Source organism: Pelodiscus sinensis, chromosome 21, assembly GCF_049634645.1.
Source record: "Pelodiscus sinensis isolate JC-2024 chromosome 21, ASM4963464v1, whole genome shotgun sequence".
NCBI lineage: Eukaryota > Metazoa > Chordata > Testudines > Trionychidae > Pelodiscus > Pelodiscus sinensis.
In genome coordinates, this window is record NC_134731.1 from 1,810,655 (window position 1) to 1,834,120 (window position 23,466).

The 23,466-nt window shown below is 43.2% G+C and overlaps 1 protein-coding gene across 2 annotated transcripts in view; it reads right to left on the minus strand.

Moving 5' to 3' along the window:
• Positions 1–23,466, minus strand: part of PHF12 (PHD finger protein 12) — a 45,106-nt gene that overhangs the window by 15,301 nt on the left and 6,339 nt on the right. For both annotated transcript variants that reach the window (XM_075904522.1, XM_075904521.1), the window contains exons 3-7: positions 7,504–7,576; positions 4,579–4,966; positions 3,064–3,184; positions 1,441–1,573; positions 595–759 (exon numbers count right to left, since the gene is read on the minus strand). In XM_075904522.1, the coding sequence (XP_075760637.1) occupies positions 595–759; positions 1,441–1,573; positions 3,064–3,184; positions 4,579–4,966; positions 7,504–7,576 (880 nt within the window). The remainder of the gene's footprint in view (positions 1–594; positions 760–1,440; positions 1,574–3,063; positions 3,185–4,578; positions 4,967–7,503; positions 7,577–23,466) is intronic.

Consider the following 23,466-nt stretch of genomic DNA (forward strand, 5'->3'; position numbering starts at 1 on the left):
GTTCATTAATCCTTAGCCCATCCGCTGTAGACAGATGGGGATCTGGTCTTAGCCTACAGGTTCTAGTTAAGATTCCCTTCCCCTTATTTCAAAAATGTATTTTGCTTTGTTACACAAAGGAGTTTAATATATAACCCTTGCTAACTCTAAACAGCAATAGTGCCTCTGAGAAGTATGGTGTTAAGCTAGCCAACCTGTTATTGCAGTAAATATTTACACATTACCCAGCCCATAAAAACAGGGTAGCTTGAACACTGCATGTTTGCTTTCATCTCATACAGGGAGCTCTTAGCAACTTAACCTTCCAATTTTGACATGAGTGCCACTCTCTAGAAAGGCAATAGAATTTCTTAAAGTGGCATTTGAAAGATGCACAGCTGCCACCAAGTGGTAAAACTGTGAAATGCTACTTGACTAGGCTGAATAATACCTGTAGCTACCCCAAAGCAGCAGTGCTCCTCAGGGGCTGTGCTCCCTTCTCCAGAGCGAGCGCTGCTGCACATTGAAGACCAGAGAAGCCTATCACACTGCAGCATGCCTATTATGCTAAAACACATGAGCACCATCTCCAGAAGGTTTCCTGTTTTCACTCACCTTCAAACCTCTTCTCTTCACTGACTGAACAACTCTGCGGTTGGGAGGGTGTTTCTTGTGGATTCGGTTCAGGAAATCCACCTTCACAACATGCTGAGATATGGTGTCTTGGAATCTATCAAAAACCCGGCACCGATTGCTCAAAGTCATGTTCTTCTGGTTCAGCTGAAGAACAGGTATAACAGTGGTGTAGTTAGAATGATACAGACCCCTGTTCCAAATATCTGACTTTCAAAGCCTGTTGGTACTGTACCATGAGTACCCTCAGCTCAGCTTTAGTGCTCTATGTTTACAACTCAAAAAGACAATTGTTTCTGCTAAAGGGTACAACTTTATAAAGTTGAAAAATAAAATATTTAAGTGGTCCAATAGGTTCATGTTTCCGCGGGTAATCTCACAAACAGTGGGTCTCCAGATATGTGCATTTAGATTCCAGCCACGAGTACAATGAATATTTGATTATTTGAGACAGAGGGTTGATTCACACAAGCAACTCCTTATTCAGAGAACGGTAGGGTTATTTTGGGGATAGTTCTAGAACATTGGTATGAAGAAGATGAGAGCTAACAAGAAAAACTTCTGTTTAACCATTCATCTATGTGCTTTCCGAGAGGCTGCCAACTTGATCATATTTGTCTGAAAATCATGTTTTTCAGAGTCAATCAATTACTGTAACAAATAAAATGAGCAAACTCAACATTCTACTTTGTTAGTTTTGAAAAGATCCTTCAAGACACCAATGGAGGAGCAATAAATGCTCACAAAACAGAGTGTTTTTAAAATTAGTCCACTAATAAAATGCAATCTGACAGTGTCCCTTTAACATCCAGTTAAGTGTAAACTTACCACCACATGCTCAATATGATTTGGACACATCCATCTGCCCAGGGGCATGGCAGTAAGAGGGGGCTCAAGGCAATCCATGTGGAACAGAAGGGGGCAGTAATCACACTGAACGAGAGGAGCCACTCTGCAACTCCTGCAAACAAACGGAAACAGCTGCTATTTTTATTATTTCCTACACAGAACCCAAATTCATGCTGCTCGCCACCTTCTTATGCTCACTTGTAGTCAGTGAGAAAGAACAGTGGCCCCAGACAACTTATGTTACTGTAGGTCTGTCTCACCCTCCCACCCCCCATCTTCCCTGTGTTATTTGTTGCTACTGTCTAAAGTTAGGCAACAATGGGGTAACGTGATCTGTGCAGTCCTACTGGACCGAAGTGAAACGGGCACAAGGATCTGCCCATGCAGATCCAAGTGCAGGATGGGGGCCTTGGATTGTAAAATCCTGGGGGTAGGACTGAACAGTGCTGTGTTCTCCATGCTCTCCACAGAAGCTGCATAAACAGTCCTGAACAAGCCGCTCTCATTCAGTACTGCTTTGGCCAGCACGTTCATTACACCAAGGACACTCACGGAAGCTAAGAGCAACCTTCACGGAGTTGAGTTATTCCCAAATACTCCAGCCCTCAGAGGTACACCCTGTTGCAATGGGAACTTTTACTTCAGAGAGATGGAAAAGGTTGTTAAAGCAGGAAATGAGAGGGGATCGCTTCCAAATATGCTCGTTCTTCCCAGCCACACACATTTCATTTACTGAAGCCACAAGAAGGCCGGTGGCATCTTTTTAAAACGTTACCAGAAGCTGCTCCTCACTTCTGACAGCTCACTTAAGAGTGAAAGATTACACTAAGCACAGCTGTACTGAGATTCGGTTTCCACAACAACATAAGCTACACTATCAGTTAAACTGACTTTTGGGTTAGGATTTCAATTTACAGACATGGTTCACTATTCCAACACCCCACCATCACAAATATTCTGCTGCACAGGTTGCGATTACCCATTTTTGAATATCTGAATTTCCCTTCCATAATCTGGTGACATGCATCTGTGTCAATCATGTGGTGTGTTTTGTTTGGGGGTTATTTTCTCCTAACACCTTTGACATGCATAGTAAGTTACGCTACTCCTCTATTTTTACTCATCCAATACCTTTTAAAAATCAAAACTGGTATTTAACTTCCTTCCCAGACAGTATCACACGGGATTTGAACCATCACTTTGGGGAAGAGAAGATAACCATTTCTCCTCTCCTGAACCCCATCTGTATTTTATTAAAGACTTTAGTGTAGTATGAAAAAGATGTAGGAAAATAGTTTTCTATAGCATGGCACCTAGAACACCGGGGCTTAAGTACAGCTGCCTGTGAGTCTGTGAATCCAAAAATCCCAAGTACATGATCTCTTTGCAAATGTCTGGCTGCTACATTCTTGTATCAGACAAGCAGACAAGGGTGGAAAGGGAGCGTGAAATCGAGCAGGGGAGTGGCAAAAGGAATCAGACCAGGTCTGGAGTTCAACGTGTGAACTCCGCTCCCGCGAGGAGGGTCTGCAGCACTCACGTGCTAAGCAGGCCCTCTCCATCACACCAAGCAAAACTTCCACAAAGGGGAGACTTGGGTACCTGCTGCATGTGAAGCAGACTTTTACCGGCAAGGGAACCAGACCATTGTGATCTAACTCATGTTGTGCTTTCTTGACATTCTTTCCCGTGGTTTCCTCCTTCCTCCTCCTCTTACTAGTACCTGAAAGAGAAAGGAAAAGTTTGGCATTACCCCCGTGTAAGAGAGCTCCTATTCTGATCACTAACTGGAGCAGATGGATATACATCCATCTGTGGTAGAAATAAACAATGATCTCAGAAGAGGCTAGCAAAGCTGCTCAAGGGCACCAAGGCGCTGACTTAACACAATGTAAAGGGGAGACGAGGAATAAAACAAACGAAGCGAAAGCAGGTCCCCTTCATCTGTAGATATTAGGAATGTGAAAGGTGAACTGGTAACCAGTGGGGGCCAAAGCAGCTCCCCACCTGCCATAGAGGTGCTCCAGTACCTAGGAGTCAAAAACACAAGCAGCCACCTAAATTTAGTCACAGACAATAAAGTGAGCTGAAGTGAGTTTTCAAATGATCAACTTGATAATTAGTATGAAACACAATGGCAGTGAATAAGTTTGGCAATTAACAACCCTAATAAAAGACAAGGAAACTTCCTCTGGCTGGTACAATCCTCTGGCCAGTGTCATTTGGTCTGGCAGGAAGTGTCCAAATGTTACTTTGCCCTGGCCTTCAGGACAGTTTAGCGGTGGGGTCTCTCGCTATTCAACAGGGTTGCAAATCCCGCTGTGTGCCCTGGAGGAAGATAAAAACCTGTCGATTGTTCTAGTGAACAGTCACACCTGAAGGGGATGGGAGGAGTGTGTACACCCACTTCATCTAGTTCAGTGCTCTCCAATCTTTTTACACCCAAGATCACTTTTTAAATCTCAGAACAAGCGAAGATCTACTGCCCCACCCTTCCCCCAAGACCTCACCCCTTCCCCTCCCCCAGCCTCTTCCCAGGACTCCCTCCCCACCCCCCGCAGAGCAGGGAAGCCCCGCACGTGCCTCCCAGGCCAACTCCTCCTCCTGCGGAGCAGGGAAGCCCCCGCATGCGTCTCCTCCGGGGCCGACTCACCCCTCCCGCGGAGCAGGGCAGCTCCCGTGCGCCTCCTCTGGGGATTCCCCCCAGGCAAGTTCCTGGCACCCCAAAGAACTTAGGGAGGGGAGCAGCCTGCGCACTTCCGGAACACCCGGAAGTGGCGCAAAGCTGCAGGACTTCTGTCCACCCCGTGGAAAGCCGGCACTACCTCCATTTTCACTGGAGGTAGGTAGTGGGGCTTCTCGGGAGTGGGAGGGGGGGGAGAGAACGGCTCGAACACCTTGCGATCGACTGGTCGATCGCAATCGACCTGTTGGTGACCACGGATTTAGTTTCATGGAGAGGGGTGATCAGAGCTGCAATCAGACAAGCACGTCAGTAGAAACTCGCATGAACTGGACAAACAAGAGCTCAAATGGAAGAGGCAGCAAAGGGCACTGTTGTAAGCACCAGTGGCCTTTCTGAGCCATAAGCTCTGCAAGCAGACAGTATTTACTCACCTGGAAGTGCTGTGGTGCAGGTCAGCTCATTCGGCAACTGGAACTGGGTTGGGTTTCTTTCCATGGCAGCTGCAATAAGAAGCTCAAAGGGTCGCTTCAGCTGGGGCTGCCCACAGTCCATTTCTGCAATGGCAGAGTCATCATCCACATCAATTATGTCCTCATCTACGTCATTCTGCTCTGAATTGGGAGTCTCAGTGCTGGCATTCGACGTGGGAGTGCCAGGCCGACTTGCTCTCCGTTCCAAGATCCTGGCATGTGCGATTGCCCTGATGCTGGTACTAGACCTGTCCAACAGGTCTGTGTCACTGGTGGGGGAGGTGGTCCTTTTCCCAGATTTGTCCACCAATCCATTCACCTGCCCCAGCTCCTTCTTCTGCTCTCGCTTCTGCATAACATGAAGAGTCATACTGATAAGTACACTGGCCCTGATACACGCAGAATAAAGATTAAATAGATATCAGAAGTGCTATAGAAACAAAAGCTCAAGACATTTATTGCAAGTTTCTCACCATGATATTTAGCCCTAAGCCAGTAAAAGCAATTTAGTAGTTGCTAGTGTGACTAAGTCATGTTACTAAAACAGTTAGCATGGCAAAGTGTGGGAGGAGGTTTGCCTACTTGCCTTGCGCCTCTGGAGTCTTGGATTCAAATCCAGTTTGGACACAAGTAACATGTTTAGTGGAATCAGAATCCAAATTAACACTCAAGATGTCAACCAGGATGTATTTGGGAGACTATTTCATAGAATCATAGGATATTAGAACTGGAAGGGATCTCAAGAGGTCAAGTCCAGTCTCCTGCCCTCATGGCAGGACCAAGCACCATCTAGATCAGCCCTGATACATGTCTGTCCAACCTGTTCTTAGATATCTCTAGAGATGGAGATTCTACAACATCCCTGGGCAATTTATTCCAGCGTTTAACCACCCTGACAGGCAGGAAGTTTTTCTTAATGTCCAACTTAAGCACCCTTGCTGCAATTTAAGCCCTATTACTTACTGACCTATCATCAGAGGCCAAGGAGAACAATTTTTCCCTCCCTCCTTGTAACAGCCTTTTAGATACTTAAAAACTGCTCTCATGCCCCCTCTCAGTCTTCTCTTTTCTAAATGAAACAAGCCCAATTCTTTCAGTCTTTCTCCAGTCTTCCCTCATAGGTCATTTACCAATGACCCCTTTTAAAACAGTGCTTGAGTCCTTTATAGCAGGACTACTCAAAAACAAAAGAATTAGAACAAGAGGGGAAAAAAATGCAGTATGCCAATTTAATGCAAGAACAGGCCATTTTGCTCAGGAGAGTCCCAATATTGGCACAGGTAAAGAAAGATCAACACTGGATGCTAAGGACTGCAGTGCAGAGTATGGTATACAGAAAGGCTTGAATGCACATGCAGAAGTGTTCGGAGAGGCATGCAGAGTACTTGTCCACTCTGTGCCTAGTATGAAGAATTATTTGCCATGGGCAGCAAGTAATTAAAAACCACCCTAATAGAATGGGTGGGTATGGAAAGGAACTTGGAATATGTATAACGTTAAGCGGACTAATGGTGGGGCTTGGCAAGCAACTGGTTTAATTTTGAGGTCTCCAGCCAGCCAGTAGTAGTTTTTGATGGCTCTAATTTGGAAGGGTCAATGGGCATGATTTGTTATGAATCACAAGGGGCACCTCCAGCACAATCTAAGGACACAGCATTCACATTAATCTACATGAAAGCTGTGAAGTGCAGCATGTGACCCTCCAAGGAAGAATAGATGCAATGCCAGTTGTACGTGGAGAAGGAGAACCACCACTCTCTCTCCTCCTCCTCCTCAAAAACAAAAACAACCCTCCTCACCAAAACAGGAAAGAAATCAGAAGCAGAATGAAAACAAATTTGAGCCACTAGACACACAGCCTTTTGTCTAACAGTTTTTCCAGAAGCAGCACTTGTGTGAGGTGCTGGAATGAGCAAACATTAAGGGCTTAGCCATTCAAATTAGAGAAAGCAAAGCCATTGCGTTTTTAAGCCAGCTTTTTTATTGTTGTGACAAATTTCTGAAGTGTAACTAACTGTCTTCAGGGTAGACTAGCATCACAAGTGATGTGCCAGGAGCAAGAGATCTGATAAAATATGGCACGTTGGGAGAAAAAGAGTGCGTTAGAGGTGAATTTGTGTCACTTCATATGAAAGATTTCCTGGATAATTTGGTGCAAAATCTCTTAAAACACTCGGCTACACAGCCTGAAGACGTCATTGCTGCAAAATCGTGTTTACATTTAGCAAGGCCAGCTTCCTAGGAAATAGCATGTCAAAAAACCAAGCTACAATCTTGCCCAATCATCTCTCCATCCTGTTCTTACAAATAAGGAAGTCATCATTCACAGCAATTTCAGTCTGTTGCTATGGAAATTGTTGTGGAATCACTGTTTTGTTTTTACTAGCCAGAGTCATGAAGCACTGGAATAAAAGACTCAGACATTAAAGATGGGAAGCCATAGGAAGCCACAACTGGTCTATCTACTTTGCCCATGCAGAATTATTCCCTCGGATTTCTTTTTTAGTGTAGTTTTTTTTCCTGTCCAGGATTCAATGTAGAAAATTGCTGCTTGCTAAGGGTATGTCACTAAATTAATGTTTGTAAGTGAACGCAAGTTCAGTTTTGAGATTTAGAATAAGGAACATTAGTTCAGGCATTTGGGACTAGCTTAGAGATCACCTCCTAATCCAAATCTCCCTGGCTGTCCCCAGCCTGTCTAACCTTCATTTTACTTCCTACAGTACCATGATCGCATACACACTGGAGCAGAACTAGGTGGGACAAGAAAGGCTGGCAGGAGGAAAAAGAGCAGAACAAATATGAGTGACAGACATTTGGAAAATGAAGAGTTAACATTTTGGGAGAGTGAGCCAAAGAGAACCATGTTTGGATAAGAGGTTTTACCTTTCTGCGCACAGTGCAGCGATGACACATCCACTCCCCTGGAGGCAACATCTCCTCGCTCAATGGAGGGTTACTACAAGAAGATACAAAGACAGTTTACTTTCCGATTTCAGCTTGTAACTTTTCAAGATAGCCCAGAATAATTCTGGGAGCTTCCATTGCCAGGAGTCTTCTCCATTTTGTTCAGGTTCCATTGATGTGCTCCTTCTGTGTGCAGCTCCTTTAATATACCTCCTATCACCGATGAAGCAAATAAAATCTTTGTAACACTCACTCCCACCGTAAAATACTCTGCTGTTAGAATCAGCCCTCCACATTAAGTGCTTATGTGCCTGCCCTACCCTTTGCATCAAGAATGCACACTACACTTTTGGTGCCATATAAATCGTTGCATTCGTAGATGCAAGCTTCACTACCTTGAAAATATATACACCACCTAGCACATTTACCCAGAGTTGCTCAGGTCCTTAAGGTCAGGCTCAGGGCAGGAGTTAGGGTTGGGGGGTGAGCAGGGACTCTGGACAGGAGAGACTGTGTGTGATGGGCGGGGGGAAGGAGCTTTCCCTTCCCCGAGATTGCACCAGTGCTGCTTGCTCTTCCCCTTCCTGTCCCTGTCAGGTAGTGAAAGCAAGTGCACAGTTCATCTGCCCCCATGCTCACCGCAGAATGAGGAATACAGCAAACTGCACTTTCTTCTTGCTCCCTGGTAGCCAGCAATGTCCGCATACAAATATAGGGGGGAGATGTAAAGGGCGCCTCAAGAGTGGGAGTCCCAGGGCTGGAACAGTCGCAGATGGGGGCGGGATATGCCCCCAACCAGCCCCTTTCACCTGTATGGTTTTATGAGAAGGAATCCCGCTCCAAACACACCCCATTTTCCTTGCACAACCAAACCGTACGTGGCTTTAAGTTATGATAAGAGAAAGCAATATACCAAATGTGGCGGTCCTAGCTCTTACTGTTTAGGAGGAGTTCTTGGACAGACAGACAGACTCTCTCAAATATATAGTAGATGCAACTTTATCATTCGAAGAGTGTGCTCTTAAAGATCAGAGAGCCTGCTGAAAGACTGGATCAGATTCCTGTCCAAGAAATACATGCAAATTCCCCCAAACAAGAGACTGTATGTATCTTAGTTTACAGCCACAACCCCTCTTCAACTGAGGGTGTGTCTACACTAGAGCTGGAGGTACAATTTCCAGCATGAAGAGACACCCTCATTAGCTTGGACTGAGATGAGCTAAAAGTATAAAGGCAGTGAGTGCTGGGATGACTCCCTGTCCCAATGCTGTTCACACTGAGGGCCCTTGACAGAATTAGGCTCAGAATTGCTACCCTCCTTCCCCCGCTTGTGCACTAAAGAGAGAAGGGGAACACAAACTCAGTAAGAGCTAGTATATACACACCCTGTTACCCAACTTGGAAAGCACATCTCCACTCCAGCTTAGACATACTTTTAGTGAGTTGTTGAAAATCATCTGCCCAAGAAGAAACAACGCATTACACCTACCAATGAGCTGGAATTAGCTAACAGGCAGGAAAAACAATCTGCATCAGTTACCATCCATCATAAGGCGGCCCTGATATTCCAGCAACGTTATATGCAATCTGAATCGACTATATGAATGTAAGATTTGTCTGACTCAAAGAATGAGCCTATGGCCATTAATGAAGGGATACTCCACCATGTCAAGAAGAGTATCGCCAAACCAGATGTGTTACACTGCATACATGAGTCAAAATCCACAGTCCTTGGAATAGTATTTTCTGTGCCTCCCTTCCAATTATTTTTTTTTAATCTTCCTCATCCACACCTCCTTCCTGTCTATGTGATAAGGCCTTTGGTGAAAGAATTACCAAGTTAATGCTTGATCAGATTGGGAAGGGTGGAAACCCTTTTCATATAGCTTAACTACAATTCTGGCAGTTTTCTGGAAGCAACTGAATTGTATAAAAATATTTGCTAGGATCCTGGACTGTGGCCATGAGCAGCTCCAGTAGAAAGCATACAGAAGAACCAGCAGACTGGCTGGCTGAAGCAGCAAACGTGGCAGAGAATTTGGAAAACTGAAAATTTTAGAGGAGTGAAATTTAGTCTCATATCAGTAACAAATGTGAATATAACCTTCAAATTGCATATACACATCAATACAATTTTCTCCTTCACTATCAAAAACTGAACTGAATGTAAAGTTGCCCATGCAAATTTTGATGACAAAACGTCAGCATAAGTGAGCACAGAAAGCACATATCTAACTGAGAATCTCCAGCTGTCTCAGTGTTACAACAGTGTAAGAGAGGTGTTAGCTTTTTTCTTTTACTTTTCCCAAAACAATGAGCTTAGTGTTTTTTAAAAACCAGTTTTCAACAGATCTTTCTTCCTGCCCGAGTTATGGTTTAATCAGATCACTGTCAGAGGAAACATAACTGCTGTCAGACACAGAGGGCTCAAGTTTCCACGTACAGACTGAACCTCTCTAATCCTGCACTCTCTGGTCCATCTGGCATTATTTTAGTTAGCTGGATGTTCACTTATTATGGGTGTGGCCAAGTTTCCCACTGTCCCATAAAATTTGTTTTCAGCCACCAGTCCTGGCTCTCAGTGTTCTGTGCTGTTCTTTAGCTCTAGTTTACCCCTAAATATCTTCTGAGAGCAGTGGGAGTATTGTAATGCTGCTAGACAATAGTGACCGCACATGGTCCGGCAAATTCTCTGATTTGGCATTGGTCAGGTCCCCAGGTCGCTGGAGGTTCAACCCGTTGTTTTCAAAACACGTATTTACTTTTATTTTAACTCTGTCTTAAGTTTACTGTGGCTGTTAGCTAAACTTCAAGGATGCAATCCATACTTCAGCACAGGGAGCCCTCTTTCCTGCACAGAATGAATGCTCTGGTTAAGGCACTAGCATAGAAGTGGGAGATCTGAATTCAATACCCTGTTTTGCTGAAGGCACATTACGGGGTGTCTGGCAGGTCTCAGTCTCTATGTTGCTGTTCTGCATCTGTACAATGAGAGAATAGCACTGCCTTGCCTTCCAAAGTCTGGTGAGGATAAACACATTACTGTGAGCAGCTCAGATACTACAGTAACGGGGGCCATACAAGTACTTGAAATTAAAGGAGTGGGGCTTTATTTTAAGTAGGGACGTGAACGACTAGTTGACACGCTAGCTGACTGGTCGCTTCCCCTTCCTTGCTGCCACTATCAGAAAGAGGCAGCAAGGTGTGTAGGGGGGAAGAAGGGAGTGCTTCAAAGTGGCAGTGCCTCCTGGAGCCTGGGGTCAGCTGGGGACTGCCGCTGGCCCAGTACTCCATACAGCACTTTCGCCTTTGAAGTGTAGCAACCTGGGCACAGCAGAGGCACTTCAAAGGCAGAGGCACAGGCACCCTTATCGACTAATCAATTAGCCAATTAATCAAAATTTTACATTCCCTAGTTTTGAGATGGGGAAGGGATAGCTCAGTGGTTTGAGCATTGGCCTGCTAAACCCAGGGTTGTGAGTTCAATCTTCAAGGGGGGCATTTAGGCATCTGGGGCAAATCTGTCAGGGATGGTACTTGGTCCTGCCATGAGGGCAGGGGACTGGACTCTATGACCTCTCAAGGTCCCTTCCAGCTCTAAGAGATAGGTATCTCTCACTTCAAATACCTATTCAGTCCCACCAGAAGCTGAAGTGTAATGAGAGAGATTGGTGAGCTCTTTTGATACAAGGCATCACAGAAATGCCAGTTACCATTTTAGCTAGTGAATACCAATCTCTAAGTAGGAGAGGCCTGAAACAAGTGACTGCTAGTCAAGTGTTCTATAACTCGAGTCCTCCTTACCTCACTCAGTGACATCACTTAGACAAGCCATGATAAAGCTAGCAAGTGTCTCAGATGTTCTACTGTAAGCTAGTCTTTGCAAGCATATTTTTAGATGTGTCTCATATCAGCCTCTTCAGTGAGTCTGCCGCTATCAGTTTGGAAGCTACAGGGATTTTGTTCCATAGAGAATCCTAATGGTAGCAGTGGACCCAGCAACAGAGTCCAGCCTCAGCTTCTGAGTTTAACCTATAAAACAGACTTCCTCTTCTCAAACAATGACGTAGCACACACTGGGTAAGGCTCCCAAACCTCCTGACACAGGAAGTCTTCCACAGGCATTGCAGCTTTCAGGTTCATATTCTGTACGCTCAGTGGCACAGGGTTTAAGAATAGTTTTTGCGGTCTTTCCTTCAGTCTTTCAAAGTAGTAACAACCTCCATTTCCAGTCTCCAACACACAAGGGATTCAGTAGAGGCAACACATCTGGCAGCCATTTTGAGAAACCAAAGTTAAGTGTTTCTTGCAAGCCTGCACGTCAGGTATTTAGAGTACAGTATTTCTAGAGTGCACAACGAAACACACCTGGAGCTTGTTTTTCCATTTCCTGGAGGTTTCCGGTGAACAGATGAGCAAGCTTCTATGAAGGTACAAAGCACCAAAACCTCTCTTTCAACCACAGAAAATGTGACAAAGTGTCAGACACGTGGCTGAAATTATGAGGTTAAAAAAACCCCTAATCTTTTGTTAACAGAGTCCTTAGTAACTGCAACAATCTCAAACATGCTTAACATCTGAATTAATTGCAAGTCCTGAAGCGACCTCAGCAAAAGCTTCAGATCCTTTACTCCGGCTGACTTAATACTTAGTTTTTATTAAGTAGAAGTCAATTATTTTGGGGCATTTTGTTGATTCCCTTGCTCCCCAAAAGGAACAAAAAACTAAGTAAATTAGCATTTCCAAATCTTTGAGGGGGGGCAAGAAGCACATGCCAACAGCAACACTGCTGCATAACGTGCCTTTAATGTAGGATTAGTACACCAACTCAAATATATATTTTGCCACAAACACATACTTCAAGTTATTTATTTTAACTCATTTTCAGCTAAATAGATTCCAGGGAATGATAAAAAGGACAAATTATTTTAAACAGATTTTATGATTTTTCAAAAAACAAAATGTTTCCTGCATGTATGCACGATATAAAAGATCGTTTTAAAAAGTCACTTAGAACCACATCTCTCGCATTAGTCTACAAAACTATTTCAAAAACAATTATTCAGAACAGAATGCTCATTTTTAAGGCTCTCAGAACAAAGTTGCCATTTCAGATTAACTGCAAGATTTCAATATCAAACTCACCTCTTGAATTTACTTATCCCTCCAATGAGGCCTAGCTACTGCAATCTAGGGATGTGAAATATTGGTTAATTGAATAGTTGATTAATCTCATGAATTCTAAATTGATTAGTTGACTATTCTATAGGTCTCAGGAGGCAGGGCTGGCAGCCAGTGCAATCTAGCTCCACTCCTGGGGAGCCCCCCTGCCACTCCACACTGTTGACTCTGGATCAGAGGCAGCGGTGGGGGTGCCAGGTGGGAGCTGTTCCAGGAGGGGAGCCAGTTTAAAAACCAGCTCCATCCCCAGAGGTGGGGCCAGCAGCCAGTGTGCTCGGGCCCCTCTCCTGAGGAGCCCCCTGCCACTCCACACTGCTACCTCTGTATCAGCTGTGTAAAAACCAGCTCCCCTCACAGACCAGCTGCCTGTTGCCTTGCGCTGCTGCCTCCAATACAGTGGGGGGAGTCTGAGCTCCCAGACCTGCTGTGAGCCTGCCCACCTGGCTTCTAATACACTTTAAATACAGAGCCGCAGCAGAGGTATGTCCCGGACCAAGCCCGGCTGCTGGCCAGCCTACTAAAAAATTTACTGGCCGGGGGAGTGTGGTGGGGAGAGAAAAATGAGTGTCGTCTATAGCATTAATGGATAAGCTCTTGCTTATCGGTTAATTGACTATATTATTACAACCCTGTTGTATTCTGAGCCAGGAGAAAGCCACTACCTTAGGTTCTAATACTGAAGAGCTATACCTTAGTTAAGCATGTAGTTTTAATTAACTAACTATGACCACATTCCCCACTCCTTAGTATTAGCAAACTAAGAAATGAGATCTTTAAGATGGCAGTGTTCTTCCCATATCACCAAATTCTACTGAGCTGTGCACAATATAGCTGTTTTCTGCCTACAATCTTTCATGTAGTCATTAACACAAATCTCAAGAGCATTAATATTTGTTACAGATGAAGTCACTGGCAGCAGGACTTGTTGCTCAACATCAATTGCATTATCAATTACACTATATTTGCTTTTCAATATGGAATCATATCACAGTAATACAAGAGCCTGCCCTCCATTTCAGAGACTTTTCCATTTTATCATGACATGTAAGCAAAATGGTGCAGCAGCACTGACATCACATGGAAGGTTATCGATGTGCGACCTGCATCTGTCTGTTAAGCAGTGTAACATGTACATTTTAGAATTTAAGACAAAAGACAGACAGCTCTGTAAAAAATAAAATCTGATTTTCAAAAGACTTAGCACATACACCTGAAAGGTCAGTCCCACAGAGAACTAATTAAAAGATTGCCATGGCTCTACCTTTGCAAAGAACAGGTTACACTAGCCACAGAAAAGTGTTAAATACTGTTTATTCTGACAGCAATCTCATAGGGTTTTATACCAAGTATCTCTTGTAAACCCATTTTGACAAGATAAGGTTTATACAAGACTCACTGTACAAGTCACTAGAATTATCTCCCATAGGTACATTATGCAAAGCCTCACTTAGGAAAGTGAAATCATTTAACGGTTAAGTGAAATCAAACAGCCGCGCCGCCTCCCCCCCCCCCAGTTATCTGTATATTAGGAGTTTTCAATCAAGCTGCTTTACACTCTAGTGCTGGCATTGCTGTTATTAGACTAACTCCTATAATTATACCTACCGTAATTTCCCGAGGTCATGAAAATAAAGACAACACATGCTCAAAGGAATGGCACCCTCCCTGATCCGCCATATAAACTGTGCAAGGATAACACACATCTCAAAAGGAACAGATTGTGACTGTGTTGGAAATGAAAGTTAATCGCAACTGGCATTCCTAGTGGGCACCTTGCTGAAAAAGATGATATATGAGACCTGCAGTGAAGGTGCCTCTACAGAACAGAGGGCGCTGCCATAGAATGGAAGCCAGTTTCCATCATGTTTTAGTAACAGAATGGAGAATTTTGGAGTTCAATGTCTGAAATAAGCTCTCTTGTCAGACTCTGATGTTAATGAATTGTGCAAAGACAGGTCTGGAGTTCTGTGCAGAGGAAAAGCCAGAACTTAAACAAGTGGGCACAAAAGGAAAAAAAGTCACTGCATCTCCTTCATACAGCTCACTCATGTCATTTCCCAAGACCTCCCAGTTGCACAGCAGGATTCACTGACGGGCTTATACTGGAAGATGCTGGGGGATCGGTTTGTCCGCAAGATAAAAGACAAGAGTGAAAAGCCTTTACATGGACTTTTACTTTGAGCTACAGCTGTTGTACAAACATCATAGAGAACAAGACTTACTGGCTTCCCAGAGTATGGCCATAACTAAAACTCTTAATAAGGAAACCAGCCAGAGTGCCAGCAGATTACAAATGCCCCATTGAGGAATACAGAAAGTTGCATCATTTAAACATTGGCCACTCTTTGAAATAGTTTTACTGTGCCCAAGCTACACACTCCTATTCACAGCTGCTCCTCAAAACCCTCCAGGGAAAGGACACCTGGAACAAAGTTTTGAAGCCAATTCATTATACAAAGAACAAACAATTTAACAATAGCAACTAGTCAAAATCCTTGCCTGTCTTAACCCTCCTACCATCTCACCATACAAGGTCTGAGCCAAGGAACAATTTGCTGGTTTATTTTCTGGGGGGAGGGGGGGGAATGGAAATGAAATCTTGTATTTTTAAGATATAGTTAGGAGATATTATAATCCCTTCCCTCCCTCCACCCCAATCATGCCAGAATCTCTGCAATAGGAAGTAGGAGAGGAGGTGACTCAGCAATAAAAGGGTTATGGTGAGCTATTAAACAGCATATTTAAGCTATTTCCACCCCACTATGGAGACCCACTTGCTTTTTCGCATAGATAATATTTGGCATGTAGGATCGAGGTTTGGGTTCTTTCTAAACTGCCAGCCTCCAAAATTCCCACAAACCAAGTGTCAGAATGTACAGAGCATCCCAAATTTTGGATAAATCAATACAGAATAGTTATTTCCTCCTTAGAATTCAGAGCTCCAGCTCATCTTTATTCAAATAGTTTCAGGAACAAGGTATACTTTGGGTCTGATCAGATATAAGTGGTGATTTTTGTATCAAATGTGACCTGGTAAAATCTGTAAGATTTAAATGCAAACAAATTTTGCAACACATTATATTTGACAGGATTTTAAGGACAGCTACAGTATAGGTTGGGTACTTTTCTCTGTAGGAACACTATGTATTTTCCTCCCTTCATATTTTGGAAGAAATTAAAAAGCTCAATCTTGACAAGTGTATTTGAAGGAACGAATTTAAACTTTGTACACAATGCTGGCTCTGAATCAAACTTAGAAAGGAGACTTGAGCATCACTGAGACTAGCTCAATGAAAACTTCTGCTCTGTGACAATGGCAACTAAGTCAGATAAGGAAGACTAAAATATTACACTATTACATAAATCACGGATTACCCCTCCTCTGGAGTCTTGCATTCAAATGGGTTGCACAGTTGCAAGGTACAGCAGGAAGAGAAAGGATTCAGAGATGGACAATGAAGAGATCAGCAGCTTGGAGTCACTTCCATGTGAAGAGACAGAAGAGTAGGCCCATTTAGCTAAGAGGGGGAACATAATGGTTTAGGAGGAAGTTTCATTACACAGGCGCTTCCTAACTCTTTCCTATGGGGTTCCTTGCACATGCCTCTGAACTAGCCAATACTGGCCACTGTCAATGCAAAAACTCCACCATCTACTGGTCTGGTCTGCTATATTCCTGGGAGCTATTGCTTCACCCAAACATCTAAATCCTTCCTTGGACCCTTCTACTCATGGGAACAACTGTTAAAATCAAATTGTCTGCTAAGTATTTCACATGCACGGATGTCTACTGGAGCATGCTCCCAAAGAAATTTCATTTGTGAAAACATGAATGCAAGTTTTCAATGGCAGAAACGGCAAACTACAACTCCTTGATTCTTCCCCTTCCTCTTATTGAGCTATTTGCAGTTTGGATTGGTGTAGACCTCCCAAAGATTCCAACTCTCAGATGATGCAGATGGCCAAACACTCTGTGACAAAGTCTGGAGAAAGCTCCCCTAGGGACAAGCACACTGGAGATTAAGCCTCAGATACGCCTTACGGCAAATTAAATTTACAGGGTTACTTCAGGACAATTCCAACTCAGGCTGTTGTATTCTGGCTACGTAAAATTCATTCAGCTGTTTCAGGGACATGGAGTATTCTTCTCTGCTTGTCCTGAAGTGCTGTTTAGTATTATCAGACTGAGTAGGCTGCATGTGAGTGACATATGAAGCTATCCCTGCACAGTTTTCAAAGTGATCTGAAATCCTTTGAGATGAAAAGTGACACGCAGATGTAAGGTAAAACACTGTGTACATATCAGGCCTACACAATCACATACAAAAAATGTACTGTTTCATAAGATTCTCAATGTTTGTGATGAGGTGCTCATCACTCTAAAGAGGTTAACCGCCAAGCCATTTTTAAACTTAGTAAAAGGCAAGAAAAGACTATGCACACAAATACTGCAGACTGGAATAAAAGCCACTAAAAGTTGTCATTCTGAAAAAGTCAGAATACTGAATATAAAAATTCACCACTACATAAACCATATTTCTTCATCACACACCACAGTCAACCTGTGGTTTTATTGCCAGCTAATGCTGTGAAAGACAAAAATATAACTGGATCCAAAAAGAACTAGTTAATATAGTTCCATCGATAGCTATTAGCCAGGATGGTCAGGGACACAACCCCATGCTATAGGTGTCCCAAACTGCTAGAAGCTGGGACTGGAAACAAGAGCTGGATCACAAATTGCCCTGTCCTGCTCATTCTGTCAGACGCATCTTGCACCAGCCACTGCTGGAATAGGGATGTAAGCAACTAGTCAACTCTCCTATAAGCATATGCTTATCGGGTAGTCGAGTAGTGACTCAGCTAGTCACTCCCCCCATTTTGCTGCCTCTATCAGAGGACAGGAGGCAATGTTGGAGGGGCAGGGAGGGCAGAGGAGGCAGAAGCATAGTGGGGGACCGGTCGTGATTCAGGAATCAGCTGTCCTGCCTCACGCCCAGTCTAAGACACGGTGCTTCTGCTTTTTAAAGGTATTAAGAGCCTGGGAACTCTTGGGCCGCGAGCTAGCCATGCTGCTGCTCTGCAGTTTCCCCATTTATGGACTAATCAAGTAGTTGATGGAAATTAAATGCCATTTAACATCCCTATATTGGAAGACAGTTTACTTGGCTAGGTGGACCATTGGTCTAACTCACTATGGCCATCCCTTTTTGCAATGTCTTTTTGGTTAAGAGTCTACCCACCTGACAGCATAAGCCATGTATATTCCAGTCAATATAACTGTGGATGCTCTCACTACCCATGTACATGTCCAAAAGATTTGTGAAAACTACAAAGCACACAATGATTTTACTGGAGTGAGTGCCACAGGTTAATTATGCAAAAAACATTAACCAGTTCAATTTGCGTGCTTTTAAGAATGTTCCCTTTTTCTGAATCAAGGACAGAAGGTAAATAGCTGTGCCCGTTTAGCTTTTTCTAAGCCGTTTGTTACTTTACATGAAAAGATGTGTTCCCTCTTCTTATCTCTAGAAGAAATTTACATTTAAAATTAGTCTTTCAACCTCTCCATACAGACACCTTTCCATCTCTAATATTTTGTTGCTCATATCTGGGCCTTTATTTCTGCTCAACATTTCTCAGAGAGAATGATCAAGTAAATGTGTCTTTAAAGTGAAAATATTTTAATCTGCTTGGGGGTTATAGCCTTAGAAATAACAACAATGTCAAGTCTGGACTTCTGTTCTATTAGTAAAACATCTGGCAAAACAAAAGTGTGTATTTAGTGTTTTAAGCCCTTACAAAGAAGTGGACATGTCGAATTTAAGAGTTTTTCTCCAAAGTATTTTAATTAAGTAGGTTTTTAAAACTTATTTTATTTAAATCTAAATACAAGCAACATTTTCTCAGGCATCAACACGTCACAATCCTTTCAGGCCTTGAGCAGGACACAATTTTTCCAGGTAGAAATACCAGTTTTAAAAAACCCAAACGGATTTAAAAAAAGAAATACTAAATCCACCCAGCAGTTTTCAGATTTTTTTCTTCAAAAGAACAAAAAGATACTAACATAGGCACAAACCCTTCCCTCCCACCCCTTCTTCACATCCTGCTACTGTTACTATTCTTGGTGGAAGAAGATCCTAGGGTAGTTAACGCAGTATCATTCCCCCCCCTCCCCCAAAGAGAGACAGCAGAAAGTCAGAGCCTATATAGGCATATATTTTATGATGATTAGGACCTGCTTGCTCAGAGAAGGGTTTTTGGCCTGTTAAATTGTGTCCTCAGGCCACTGCTAAATTCAAACCCCACAGAGAGCAATCTCTAGTTCATTCTAGTTTATTTTAAAAAAAAAGTGACTCATACACAGCAGACATCAGTGGAAAAGGCTCAAATCAGGTTCAGGCACTAGATTTCCTCACAGCCTGCTGTTACAATATTTGCCTTTTATACTCTTGAGATGATACACTGAACACCTCTCAGGAAATACAATTTGTAAAAAATATTCTAAGGGCAGAAAAAAAAACTAGCACAACTATTTATATACAGCAAAGAGACAACCTGGCATGACAACAACTGAATTGAAGTGTGCTGACAAGATTATGATCCATTGTGACAAAAGGTATTTTTCTCTAAGATGTTTATATTTCTACAGCCTGTGGGTATCACCCAGCAGTCTGCAAGGAAGTTGGGCAAAAGCCATGGTGAAAACTACTGGTTGGGGAAAAAAAAAGAAGCAGTTCTTTGAAAGTTTGACTGTGCCAAGTACTCCAGAATCATAGTTCAGTCACATACAGTTTAGCCAATAACTCACTGTGGCAAGACACTTGCTTACACATTCTTATTCTGGGCATTGATCCACACACAAAACTTGGGTAGATCTAGATACATGGCTCAGAGCTGTGAAAACTTCCCATCCCCAAGATGGAAGCCCTCGTGTGATCACCAGTATGCTGACGGAAGAATTCTTCTGTCAAGCTAGTTTCTCCCTCTCAACTTAGTGGATTCTAGTACTGCAATGGAAAACCCCATTCCGCAGCAGCAGTAAGTGTCTACACTACAGTGGCAAAACTGCAGCTGTGCTGCTGTAGTGGTTGTAAGTGTAAACATACGCCAGATCAACGACTTCATATTCCCAGAAGAAGCCACATTATATTCTGAATTACTTTAATGTTTTCAGACACCTTCCTGGATTGGTCTTTTAAATGGTCACATCTTGCTTGGATTTCTATTGTATTACTGTACAAAGCCTGTGACCGCCAGGTACTGGACTGGACAACAGATGATAGATCACTTGATAATTGCCATTCTGCTCATTCCCTTTGAAGCATCTGGCACTGGCAGAAAGTTAGGATACTGGGCTAGATGGACTAGTCTGACTTGGTATGGCTGTTCTCAGAATCCTTTGCTACCACAAGAGTCCCCTCACATTCTAACACATTGAGGACGATTTCAAAAAGTACATCGTTTCCTTTCTACTCCAGAAATTACTGCCTATTTGCTTCTCAGCAGGCTTCTGCTATTCATATTGACTTTAAGATTAAGGACCAGGTTTCCTAGAACACAGAAAAAGTCAAGAAAGCATCCAACACATCCCAACTTAGTCTAGAAACAAAGAAACACCAAGACGTGTGTGTTTACTGGGTGTCTTGACAGGGAGCAATACCAATGCTTCCACCGTCAGTACAGGGGTAGGGAACCTTGTGTTGGGTTGAGGACTGCACAAAAGTAGAAGCCATCCCCACCCCCAAATAACCCACCTCACCCACATGGTCTCCAACAGCGAAGCAGAAAGATACACCCCCACATTGCCCTAGCACTGCAGAGCCTAGGTTGGCCCAGGCTAGAAGATTTTGTGGGGGAAAAACCTCCAGGCAGCGCTTACGGCTCTAGCTGAGGGAAGGGGAGTGGCAGCGCATGGAGCCACTTCCTCCCTCGCTAGGCAGAGCCCATGGATCAGATCTCGCTGTGGTTCTCCTGACTCCAGCCCACGAGGCTCTGGGCTCCTCCTCCAACAACAGGCAAGTGGAGATGTGGGAGGCATGGGACTGGAGTGCCAGTTTGGGCTCCCCAATGATAGGGTTGGTAAGCTTAGAGCCTTGGGAGTTGCTTCCAGGCAAGCTGGGGGCCAAATCTAGCCCCTGGGCCTTAGGTTCCTCATCCCTGCTTTCGAACATCAATCTCAGTGCTGAATGTGTCTTACAACTGATGGTCAGCAATATGTTTTTCTTGTAATTTACATACAGGCTTGGAATCTTGCAAATGAGGTGTCGGGTATATGAACACAGATAGGAACGTAAGAGTGGCCATGCTGGGTCAGACCAATGGTTCATCTACCCAATATCATGTCTTCTGCCAGTGGCCAATGCCAGATAGTTCAAAGAGAATGGACAAAACAGGGCAATCACTAAATGATCCATCTCTTGTTCAGTCTCAGGATTGGCAGCCAGGGGCTTATGGGCATTCACGGCACAGTGATGGTCCTGACTACCCTGGCTAATAGCTGTTGATGGACCTAGTCTCCATGAATTATCAAATTCCTTTTTGAACCCAGTTATATATTCTTGCAAAAAAAGAGTACATCAAAAGCTTCTAGGGAGTTTTAAAGTTACATTTCCCCAGATTTGCATCAGGCAGAGTGACAACAGACAAGGATCTCAGAGAGGGCACAGTTCAAAAGTTCTGCTCTAGTCACCAAAACCACAGTTTCTTAGTTACAATTCACTTAGAGGCCTGAGGCAAATATTGGTATGACAGGACCAGTAAGATCCCCCTCAGGCAGGGGCAGTCTGTGAGCCTAGGCAGACTAGGCGGTCGCCTAGGGCGCCCGGGCACCCTGTGATTACGTCACAGCCATTGACGGCCATGCAGGTGGGGGCGCCAATTGCACCTTCCGCCTAGGGTGCCAGCTGCCGCAGCCGGCCTCAGGCTGCTCCTTGCCCTCAGGTTCCCCAAATTGAGATGCTCCCCAGTAGACTAACACAGTGATAGCTCCATGAAAATTTTGTTAAAACCACCTAGAATTGCAAGTTTTGATTATCCCAGCTTTAAAGAAAGCCAATGCTGGTTTCCATTTTCTCCCTCACTATCTAGTACCAAAAAGAGGAACATACTTTTACTCTATAACTAAGGTTCTGTATAAAATGATTTTTTATTTAAAAAACATGCGCATAAACAGCAAAGTATTGGATTTCACCTAGTTTGCATGGAATTAATTTTACAACTTAATTTAGTAAATTTAAAAACCAGCATGCATTTTACAACTGTTAAGAAAATTCATTCTGTCCCTAAAATTGACCAGGCTTTTTTTTTTTTTTGTATTGAAGACTTTGTTGTAGACATTTTCCATTTAAAGAAATATTTCAAAGATTATTGTTTGGAGGCGCTCATGATTTCTGTGGCTTTCATGAATTTGCATGAGGCCTTAACCAGCTGTCCTCCCGCCTCTCTCTCTTTTTGGAGGGGAGAAAAGAGTGAGGTGTTAAAAAAAAAAAGGCATATGAAACATGCAGGTGACGGTATAGTCTTGATTTTTTTTCCAGCAGCATTGAGCCTATGTATATAGCCTAGCAGATTGACCTTAATTTGTGTTACCTAGTTGTTCTAAGACCTTTTAGATCTGTACAGCAATCTTTAACAAATGAACATTATGCATCAGAAATCAAATCCAATTAATCTCCTTACTAAAGCAAGCGCCTCTAGGTACAAGAAATCCTTTGGGAGGATGTTTCCACATTCTGAAATGCTCCCGAGGCCACACCTACAGATGAGATAACATGCCAGAAGACAGGAAGCTAGAAAATAACTTGTAAAGTTAACCATAATGGGTGGCTACTGAGCATAACAATGGATTCAAACTAAATCACAAAGTTACTTAAAAAACCCCACTTCGCTAAAGAGAACAGTTCAGCAAGATGCAGCTTCTCTAAGATAATGGATTTCATTATAGCAGTAAAAACTGATGATCACAATTTTCAAAATGTTTAAGAGTTAGTGCTCAACATAAAAGCATATTTTTCCACAGGCAGGCCAACAGGACAGTTTTCATCAGCGATCTCATTCTGTACTTTTCAAACGACTTTACATGTCATTTCAATAATTTTTCTAATAAGTTTAGTACATTTGATACTAGGGATGTTAAAATGCATTTGCTCAAGTAAATGTGTAACCGTTGAAATTTTCAACGGTTACCTATTTATACGTGAGGGGGTGGCAGCTCTCCTGGAGCCGGTGCATACAGGGAGACAGTTTTTAAGCAGGCTCCCCAGGAACTGCCTGCCTTGCTGTGCTGCTGCCTCTCATACAGAGGCAGCATCACAGAAAGCTGGTCCCCCATGAGCACTGGCTCCTGCTTGTGCTTCCTGCCACACTACTGTGTGAAACTGTGAAGGTTAACCCATCAGTCCAGGCTCATCAGTTTACATCAGTTAACTGTTACACCATCATATCCCTATCTGATACAGAGTTGGGTAAAGGAATCATGTTTAAGTTAAGCTGTTATAGAACATAATATTGATTTTGAAGGAGTTCCACTGGCGACTGGAAAACTGATAACTGCGGTCCAATTCTGAGAGCAACAGCAACAAATGGTTTAGTCATCAGGCATGCTTCACTATGTACATGTAAAATATTCTTATGATTGATTTAACAAGAGCATGCACCCACATACTGTAGAGAATGATACTTTAAGAGTTATGAATTACACAGTTTAAGCAGTGACAAACCAAACTCCAGAAAATTCTAAGTTCTGTGCACAGCATT